Raw genomic sequence first — 10,805 nt, 5'->3', positions numbered from 1 at the left:
TAGCAACCGCGTTGCTCCTATCCTTATGTACAGTTGCTCGGACATGCTCCAGTATGCGTTTTTTTAATTCGCAAATGGTGCTTCCTATGTATCTTTGCTTATATGGACATTCGATCATATATATTGTGTATTTGCTGTTGCATGTTATACATTCCCTGATTCGCCAGATCTTGTTGTTATGCATGGTTATTTCTGTTGTTGGTTTGGCGATTTCACAGACTTTACAGTTGTAACATTTTATGAATCCTTTGGTTTTTAGCCAGTTTGATTTCTTTGTTGTTGGTTGAAAGTGGCTATGAACAAGTTGGTCCTGTAGGTTTTTTGCTCTCCGGTATGTGACTGTTGGATGTTTTCCCATTTTTTTACCTATCACTGGATCCAGCTGAAGAATTTTCCAATTTCTTTTCAGGATTTGATTTAGTTGTTTTGTTTCTTGACTGTAGTTTGTGATCAATCTGATTGGTTCCTCCTCTGTTGGGGTTTGAGTTTCCTTCAATTTTAGGCAGTCTGATCTTGGCGTTTGATTAGCTCTATTCCAGCATTTTTTGACACATGTTTGATTATACTGCCTTTTGTGAAAACGTTGCATGGCATTTTGGCTTTGTTTCTGCCATTCCTCTTCTTCACTACAAATTCTGTGGAGACGCAAAAATTCCCCATATGGGATGCTTGTTATCAGCGATTGTTGATGGAAGCTCGTGGCCTCTAATGTTGCGTTTGTTGCAGTGCTTTTGCGATGGAGAGTTGTTTCAACTTGGTTATTCTTTATATATATTTCTGTGTCCAGAAAGACCGCTCTGTCCTGGGTGATGTTATAGGTGAATTTTATACTGGGAGTGCTGTTATTCAGTATTTGGAAGTATTCCAGGAATTTGTCTTCTCCACCATCCCACACTATGAACAGATCATCTATAAATCTTCTCCAGATTACAATGTGTTGTGTGAAACTCAAGAGATGTATGTGTATATATATATATATATATATATATACATATATATATACATATACATATATATATATATATATATATACATATACATATACATATACATATACATACACATACACACACACACACACACACACATCACTCCTAAGGTAAGCCCTGGACAGCCCCAAGGGCAGGGTGCGGTGTATTTAAAAAGTTGGACATGTACTTTTAAGTTTTACATGTCCAGGAAGTGAAAAACTTTAAAATTCGTTTTTCTCTATTGCAAGACTCATCTCTCCCATAGGTTAACATTGGGATTACCTAATTACATTTTATAAGCTTAATGTCCAATTGGGACAAGAAAGACATTTCGAGTTTGGGGTCTCTGGACTCACAATTTAAAATCACAACCTATTGTAAAGCCGAAATTTTAAATTGTTAGTCCAAAAATGCCACTTATAGAACTGAACTGCATGACTCAGAACCGACACCTCACCAACAATCCTTTGGATCGCCGCTGACGCATCGCCCCAGCTGCTCGTCAATGCATCCTCCGTGAAAGTATGGTTTCCAGTGGTTCCCGAGTAGCTATTGTATCCGACCTGTGCTCCATCACGGTTGGCTTGACTTTTCGGATTTGACCTGATCCAGCATGACCAGATAGCCCTGGTTCGCTCATTATGATTATGCACTATATATCAAGATATTCTTTAACGATTCATAACTCGGGTTCTACATATTGGATCTTTGTCGTTTAGGTCTGTTTTGTTCATTAAATTAAGCTCCATTTGTCTAACCTTGTGTGGATTATTTTTGTGAGGCGTTTTCACTGTTTTACTGTACTGTGCCAAGTTACCAGAGGGTGACCACAGATTAATAACAATTAGGATGTGTATCTGACTTACTCTGACAAGGACTGTGGTTCCTGCTTGGACAGGATGCATACCTCTTCCAACTAGAAACCCAATTTCTAATAGCGACTAGTCCACAGCCGACCCAAACAAGTTCCTACCAGTGAAGGGTATGTTAATTATGCAGGCGTTGCACTTTCAGGTAAAACCAGGACACTGAGCAGTCATATCCAGAGTGTGATACAGGCGCACATTTGCCTAGTTGCGGTTTTTGCTGCCTCCAAAGCATTTTTGAGGTATGCACTAGCTAGTGTTTTGCCTTACTGTATGAATTCTCTGCCCCTTTTCTTGACTCTAATCTGGGAGGTGCTGCATCAGTTCTTCTATTTCCTCACATTGATGGATCCATTACTGGTTTAAGAAAGCATCTGACTTTGCATCCCCTATTGTGTGGCAGTTGGCCTCTTGCTTTTTTCTTTTTTCTGCCTACTATGTCAATTGTTTTGCTTTCCTTATCCAGAGGAGGGCCTCTAAAGGAGGGAACTTTTGACCTTTTTCATGTCCATGGACACAGTCCGAGTCAACAAGTACGTTGCGTTTAAAACATCGCTTTTAATATACTTATTTTCTACTCCGGAGTGGAGCGGAGTAGTCACGGAGCTGAAAGTTGCCTCCTGCCAGGTAACAAGGGCTGTGCTGAAAAATCCTCCGGTTCCAGTCTTGTGCTTGAGAATAGCTTTACGGTGAGGAACTTGCAGTCAGAAAAATCCATTAGAACAAAATATATTTTCTACTCATATTTTAGCATTGTAAAGTGCTGTAAAGCTTACACAGGAGCAAATTATTGCTGACAAATACGATTTGACAATTAAAAATGTTCTTCCACTAGTTCACTTACCGCTTTGATCGTGAAGACACCACAGACTTGGATCTCTCAGAGGAACTACTTCCCTGAAAATAAAATATGAATGATTTAGTTTGCAAAACTGTTTATGGCCTGCAGGTTGACAAATCAAAATATGTTAGCCATTTATCACTAATGGAAATAGCGATGCTTAAGATGCTGCTGCAGATAGTTCTACTGGATAACACATCCCGAGGGCCTACACTTACTGGTCACGAATCCAAGATAATAGGTCATATTTTTATATGCACAATTGACAGCACAACGTACATGGACATCAGTAAAAACACTACAATATAGTACAAAGTAAAGGACTAGCGAAATAAAGGGGAAAGAAACAATGCATTCACAAATTCGTATAAATGAAAAAACTTTTTCGTCTCAGACATACACTAACACTACAAACTCAAAAATGCTTACACCAAACTACTGAGTTGAGAAGAGTCACTGGAATTATGTGGAAGTGAGGGACCAAATTACATAGCAGGGATGGCCAAAGTATGCAGAAAGAAAAGGAGATTTATGCAGCATAATGTACACATAGTGATAGAAATACTTAATTACTTTGTCATTTTAACACACAACACTGTCTCAGCAACGATTTCCCCTCATAAATCGTTTAACAACTAAAGTTGCTTACCTGCTAAGATGATTTTGCAGTTTGAAGATGAAGCTTGAGTAGAACTTTGAAGGCAAGGACACAGGCCACCATTAAAACAAGCATTTGCAATGCAATAGGTCTCGCATTTGCGAGAGTTTATGTTAATGTCATTGTAAATGACAATGCCTTTTATTTATCTGTTTTGCTAATAAACACTTAAATAAAAGGCATTGCCATTTACAATGCCAACAGCTCAAACTTGTAAGGCAAGATACCGGAGTGACACCACATCACTGTTTTAAAAGGTGGATTGTCAGGTGGCCAATGAATCAGCTTCGGTTTGTCAGCTTAGAAAAGAACTAAACCAATGCAACACAGTCGTCCCCCCTATGTCAATCTCCATTCTCGGGAGCAAGATAACATGGGAGACCATGTGAAAAGAGGCAGAAGGGTCGCGAAGGATGAGAAGGGCTCTGCCCCCTCATTTAACATAAGCCATTAGTGTCTGCAATCAACATGGTTTAAAGGTTTAAAATATATTTATTACATATGTTAACAAAAGAACGTGGGCTTCAGGCACACAGACCACAGGGGTGGGGAGATGTGCACACAATGGGGGCGGGAGGGGGGAGGGAGGACAAGAATCGCCCAGGGCTGACCGTGGGAGGCTCACACAGGTGCAAGGCAGTGAGGCATCCCTGGGTGCAGCTGCTTGAATTCGTGAGGCACAGGCTTTAATATCAACAGAGTACGAAACAACAACAAAAGAGAACCCAGGGTATAAGGCAATAATGACTGCACCTATCAATAATCTAGTCTGCATGATCATAGAGTTTGGGTGCTAGGGACCTGAAGCTCAATACCCCTAAACTTCCAAGGGAATTTCAATGAAATACAATGATACAGCACTCCCCACAAAAAAGTGAATAGCAAATGAGTATAGCAAAAATGAAAATCCGTTCAGCAGGTCTTTTTTTAAGTGTTCTTTATTCCTATTCTTCAAACTATCGTTTGAAGAAGAATAAGAATAAAGAACATTTTAAAAAAAGACCTGCTGAACGGATTTACATTTTTTGTATACTCATTTGCTATTCACTTTTTAGGTCTCACGACCTATCAATGCGCGCAAGCGCATTGAGGGAGCGAGAATTCAAGTGCTCAAAAAACTCGTGAACCCAAGGGTTTCGTTCGTGCGGTTTTCATTAAGTTCACGTGAATCACGTGAGCAAACAAGCACGCGCATTCACGGCCGCACAGCACATCAAAGGGCTTCGCCCAGCATGTGCTCTGCGGCTTCTCCTCCCCCTAATTAGCAGCTTCTCCCATGTCTCTCCGGCTTCCCTCCGGCCATTTGCCACACTCCTTGCCTGTGTCTTGCCTCCCCCTCCATTCTCCTCCCCTCGCTCGCATTCCCGCCCCCCACCAGGCTCTGCTCACAACAGGCAATCCCCCTTGTTTTTAATTGTTTCCTGCTTTCTTTGGTGCTTGTTTAAATGTCTATGTATGATCCACCCATCTGACATTTCTCCTCTCCTTCGTTCTGGTGTTACTCTTTCCCTTCCCTTTGGTTGCTTTCTTCCTTGTTTTGTTAATGTCGCACTTTTGTAATGTTATGTTTTCGTGTCCGGTACATTAGTAAAAAAAATATGGTTTATGTTGCACTTGTGCTGTCCGCTACATTGGAAGGGCCCGGACACATCCTGTGAGGCAGATGAGTTCTTTAAGTGTCCGACTGGCATGCTGCTGAGGCTTCCTGCTTGATAGTACAGAGATGCACAACGCTGCACGTGGTTGCTTTGCTCGTGCAGGAACGTCAACGGGTAACAAGCTGCCGTGTTGGGTAAATTGGACGCCACACAATCCTTCACCATTCATTTTTGAAACCCCAAGTATTTCATCATTTGCGGTCCGGATGCCAAAAAGTGTAGTGGAGAGACTAGAATCAAAACGTCGCGGAAGCAAATCAGGTTTATTAGGGAAGAAAACAAGCACTGGCGTTGCCAATAGGTCTCGCATTAGGAAAGTTTAACCTATTGGTATTGTAAATGACAAACTTTCCTAATGCGAGACCTATTGGCAACGCCAGTGCTTGTTTGTCTGGAGTGCTGGATCATTTTATTTCATTATGAACAGAGTACGAAATGCAGAAAGGGGCCAAGTGCTGCAGAAGGCCCGACCAAGTAGCAAGAGAAGCTTCAGATAATAAATCCATATTGGTTTTGGTGGCTGGGTGCAGCCGTAGGGGTGACACTGCAAAGGGTCATCGTATGCCACTCGGTCCCATCCAAAAAATAACGAAAAATATACAGCGTGCTTAAAATGACACCCACGAATAAACTGCAAGACCTCACACCACAAGTCTCCTACAAGGAGTGAAAATGCCGGCGTGCGGAAGGGCAGTGTGGGCACGCGAATAGCAAACACACGGAAATTATTCTTGTCCGCAAGACGCCTCTATTCTGTGTTATGTGGCAGTTTAAGGGCAATCATAATTAAAAACACCACACATAATAGCCCGTTCAGCGTGCTGTGCAGAGAGAAGCAGAGCCATTCCATTTAAACTCTGGTGAGCTTTTAATTGGCTGGATCGCTTTGTGCGCTTCCCAACGCCTGAGTGAGCCCATTATGCCCTCTTCTGTGCCATTCATCCGAGCAGGCGTGGACTCCTGCTTAACACAACACAAAGTAACCACAAGCGCACTTCTGCCACCAGCTACGTTCACTGAGTGGAGGCGCCCACCCGCTCTTTCACGAAGAGCAGATTCACAGAAAGCAGTTCCCTTCCCTACTACGGACTGCTGTAGAAAAGTGTGCTTAGTTAAGCCAGACTTCAGTGGAATTCGATGAAATGCTGGTAAACCATCGGGTGAAATGTGGCGCACTGGATCTAGTGGAAAACATTTTTAAGAACTTCCTGCCAGGGTAGTAAGAGCAGGAATAAGCATGACAACATAAAACACCAGTGTTGTCTGTTTTCTAACACTTCACAGTGAACCCACACACAGGCTGGTAGCCTAAGGGAATTAATCAGCATCATCATGGGCGAGCGGGTTCCCAGGAGGCAGGCTGGGTCAGAGAGCCTACACGAAAGACACTGGGTGTGCAAATTACAAGCAGAAAAAAAGCTGACATGTGACTGCAGCCTCACTGTCTGGCGAGGGGTGCACATACGGCCGAGAGGCACCTAAGTGCCTTCTTGCTAAAACAAAGGACACGGGGAGCGGAACCGAAGCCGGATTGTTGAGCCGTGAGTGAAAGGCCTACTAATCCCCCCACACCAAGGCAATTTCACCCACCTCCATCCTGGATCGGATGGTGCAGACTCCAGACACGAGACGGACTCTTACTGCCTCATGGACAAACCCGGCGGGATCTAAATGCAGAGCGAGGTGTCAATGCAGCAAGAGCCGCGCTCACCAATAAAGTTAAAAGCTGCGCACACCGGCTCCTTGCGCAAGCGCCGCTGCCATGTTTAGGTCAGGCAGAGATGTGCAAGACAAACAAAAAGTCCGAACAGTGCGCATGAAAACTGTAGTTGGTGGCTGCTGCTTCTGGACTACACAGAAGTCAGTTGGACATCAACAGCCACTGAAAACAAAGGTAACAAAAGCGATAACAACCTTTAGCAAATGGCAAGCGGCAGGAGAAACAACCGGCTGCTTGCCAACATACAGATATTACTTTAGGTCTTGCTGAGACAGCGCATACACTGCCAAGGCGAGACCTAAAAACAAGCATTGGCATAGCCAAAAGGTCTCACTTTTGGGACCTTATAAGTATTTAGTTATGCAGCACTATATCCTTGGTGCAACAACATTAACTGTTGCATGGTTAAACACTTATAAGGCCCCAAAGGCGAGACCTATTTGCTATGCCAATATAGTTATTCTTTTTTTTTTTTATAAAGGACAAGCCGTGCTATCAGGGGGAGAAGGAGATAGGTGTGGAGAGAGAGAGCGAGGTATGTGGAGAGAGAGAGAGAGAGCGAGAGAGAGAGAGAGAGCGAGGTATGTGGAGAGAGAGAGAGAGAGAGAGAGCGAGAGAGAGAGAGAGAGGTATGTGGAGAGAGAGAGGTATGTGGAGAGAGAGAGAGAGAGAGAGCGAGAGAGAGAGAGAGCGAGGTATGTGGAGAGAGAGAGAGAGAGCGAGAGCGAGGTATGTGGAGAGAGAGAGAGAGAGAGCGAGAGCGAGGTATGTGGAGAGAGAGAGAGAGAGAGCGAGAGCGAGAGGTGGCGAGAGAGAGAGAGAGCGAGAGCGAGAGCGAGAGCTGGAGCGAGAGGTGGAGAGAGAGAGAGAGAGAGAGAGAGCGAGAGCGAGAGGTGGAGAGAGAGAGAGAGAGAGAGAGAGCGAGAGCGAGAGGTGGAGAGAGAGAGAGAGAGAGAGAGAGCGAGAGCGAGAGGTGGAGAGAGAGAGAGAGAGAGAGAGAGCGAGAGCGAGAGGTGGAGAGAGAGAGAGAGAGAGAGAGAGCGAGAGCGAGAGGTGGAGAGCGAGAGCGAGGTATGTGGAGAGCGAGAGAGAGAGCGAGAGCGAGGTGTGGAGAGCGAGAGCAAGAGGTGTGGAGAGCGAGAGCAAGAGGTGTGGAGAGCGAGAGCAAGAGGTGTGGAGAGCGAGAGCAAGAGGTGTGGAGAGCGAGAGCAAGAGGTGTGGAGAGCGAGAGCAAGAGGTGTGGAGAGCGAGAGCAAGAGGTGTGGAGAGCGAGAGCAAGAGGTGTGGAGAGCGAGAGCAAGAGGTGTGGAGAGCGAGAGCAAGAGGTGTGGAGAGCGAGAGCAAGAGGTGTGGCGAGAGCAAGAGGTGTGGCGAGAGCAAGAGGTGTGGCGAGAGCAAGAGGTGTGGCGAGAGCAAGAGGTGTGGCGAGAGCAAGAGGTGTGGCGAGAGCAAGAGGTGTGGCGAGAGCAAGAGGTGTGGCGAGAGCAAGAGGTGTGGCGAGAGCAAGAGGTGTGGCGAGAGCAAGAGGTGTGGCGAGAGCAAGAGGTGTGGCGAGAGCAAGAGGTGTGGCGAGAGCAAGAGGTGTGGCGAGAGCAAGAGGTGTGGCGAGAGCAAGAGGTGTGGCGAGAGCAAGAGGTGTGGCAAGAGGTGTGGCGAGAGCAAGAGGTGTGGCGAGAGCAAGAGGTGTGGCGAGAGCAAGAGGTGTGGCGAGAGCAAGAGGTGTGGCGAGAGCAAGAGGTGTGGCGAGAGCAAGAGGTGTGGCGAGAGCAAGAGGTGTGGCGAGAGCAAGAGGTGTGGCGAGAGCAAGAGGTGTGGCGAGAGCAAGAGGTGTGGCGAGAGCAAGAGGTGTGGCGAGAGCAAGAGGTGTGGCGAGAGCAAGAGGTGTGGCGAGAGCAAGAGGTGTGGCGAGAGCGAGAGGTGTGGAGAGAGCGAGAGGTGTGGAGAGAGCGCGAAGTGTGGAGAGAGCGAGAGAGAGGTGTGGAGAGAGAGAGCGAGGTGTGGAGAGAGAGAGAGAGGTGTGGAGAGAGAGAGCGAGGTGTGGAGAGAGAGAGCGAGGTGTGGAGAGAGAGAGCGAGGTGTGGAGAGAGAGAGCGAGGTGTGGAGAGAGAGAGCGAGGTGTGGAGAGAGAGAGCGAGGTGTGGAGAGAGAGAGCGAGGTGTGGAGAGAGAGAGCGAGGTGTGGAGAGAGAGAGCGAGGTGTGGAGAGAGAGAGCGAGGTGTGGAGAGAGAGAGCGAGGTGTGGAGAGAGAGAGCGAGGTGTGGAGAGAGAGAGCGAGGTGTGGAGAGAGAGAGCGAGGTGTGGAGAGAGAGAGCGAGGTGTGGAGAGAGAGAGCGAGGTGTGGAGAGAGAGAGCGAGGTGTGGAGAGAGAGAGCGAGGTGTGGAGAGAGAGAGCCAGGTGTGGAGAGAGAGAGCGAGGTGTGGAGAGAGAGAGAGCGAGGTGTGGAGAGAGAGAGCGAGGTGTGGAGAGGGAGAGAGAGCGAGGTGTGGAGAGGGAGAGAGAGCGAGGTGTGGAGAGGGAGAGAGAGCGAGGTGTGGAGAGGGAGAGAGAGAGCGAGGTGTGGAGAGGGAGAGAGAGAGAGAGAGAGCGAGCGCAAGGCGTGGAGAGAGATAGGTGTAGAGAGAGCGAGAAAGGTGTGGAGAGTGAGGTGTGGAGAGAGAGAGAGAGCGAGGTGTGGAGAGAGAGAGAGAGAGAGCGAGCGAGGTGTGGAGAGAGAGAGAGAGAGCGAGCGAGGTGTGGAGAGAGAGAGAGAGAGAGAGCGAGGTGTGGAGAGAGAGAGAGAGCGAGGTGTGGAGAGAGAGAGAGGTGTGGAGAGAGAGCGAGGTACAGTGACCGGGCTAATCTGCGTTTCATCCTTGGGAGGTCGATTTCAAAGTGTAATTTAATTGACCGATTGAAAGTCGTTCTTTAATGGGCTCTTCACAACAAGCGCTGTGTAGGTCGCTGAACGTTGTGTGTGCGGTGGGGGAGGGGGCACGGCACCTCCGATCAGTACAGCACAAATGGCCCAATCTTGAAGCGAAAAAGCAGGAGCTCGGCTGGACTTCTGGGGCTGGCAACGGGCTAAAGGGGGGGTAGGGGGGGGGGGGGAGGACAGTTGCGTAGGCAGACAGCCAGAAACACACTAGTGTGTAAACAAGGCGGTAATATTTGAGTAAGATGGCGGGGTGCTGGCATTTTTTTATGTAAGGGTGGCATGGACTGAAAATAAAGAATACAAAAATACGTGCTCTTTGGTGAGGGAGGGGGAGGGAGTTAAAGCACGGCAGGACTGTTCATGCACAAAAAAAGACGGTGCTCAAAGTAGGAATAACAAGCGGCTCAGGGAAAGAAAGTGTATTGGGAACGGTAGGCTGCCAGTGGGAGGGAAAATGCAAGTGTATTCACAGGAAGGGTCAACATCCACAATAGCTGCCTCCAGCCCCAATGAACAGATTCATTCAGCCCCTCCTTCAAGGGGACACACTCGCATTTGGACTGTTGGATGATGGCTGCCCATGTGTTCTTGATCGAAAACAACAACATAAAGTCATGTGCAAAGATGCGCAAAACTGAATTTTTGGAACGAACTTGCTGTGTAAAAAACAAAAACAAAGAAATAAACTGAGGATTGTTGTGCATGATGTGAGCATTCTTTGGGAATATTGCCATCATGTGGTTAAAGACGGACGTCTTCAGGAGCAACGAAAGGAGAATGAAGGTTAAAACAAGCATTTACAATGCAACGGTTTTGCCTTTGCAAAAGTTAGAGCTATTGGCATTGTAAATGACAACTTTTTTATTTATGTGTTGGTTTTGAAAACAGATAAATAAATGGCAGTCATTTTCAATGGCAATAGCTTAATCTCTCGCAAATGCCACACACACACCCATAGAGAGCCCCCCCACACGCACACAGAGCCCCCCCACACACACCCACACAGAGCCCCCCCACACACACCCACACAGAGCCCCCCACACACACAACCACACAGAGCCCCCCCACACACCCACAGAGCCCCCCCACACACCCACACAGAGCCCCCCACACACCCACACAGAGCCCCCCCAACACAGAGCCCCCCCACACACATCCACACAGAGGACCCCCACA

At 47.2% G+C, this 10,805-nt stretch overlaps 1 protein-coding gene across 1 annotated transcript in view; it reads right to left on the bottom strand.

Moving 5' to 3' along the window:
- ATRX (ATRX chromatin remodeler) overlaps positions 1–10,805 on the bottom strand; it is a 1,815,989-nt gene that overhangs the window by 1,626,638 nt on the left and 178,546 nt on the right. The window contains exon 4 of the mRNA XM_078688830.1: positions 2,682–2,734. Within this exon, the coding sequence (XP_078544956.1) occupies positions 2,682–2,734 (53 nt within the window). The remainder of the gene's footprint in view (positions 1–2,681; positions 2,735–10,805) is intronic.

The sequence above is a fragment of the Lissotriton helveticus genome, chromosome 4_1, assembly GCF_964261635.1.
Source record: "Lissotriton helveticus chromosome 4_1, aLisHel1.1, whole genome shotgun sequence".
Lineage (NCBI taxonomy): Eukaryota > Metazoa > Chordata > Amphibia > Caudata > Salamandridae > Lissotriton > Lissotriton helveticus.
The sequence above is the reverse complement of the archived record's forward strand: the minus strand, read 5'-3'. Positions and strand labels throughout refer to the sequence as shown.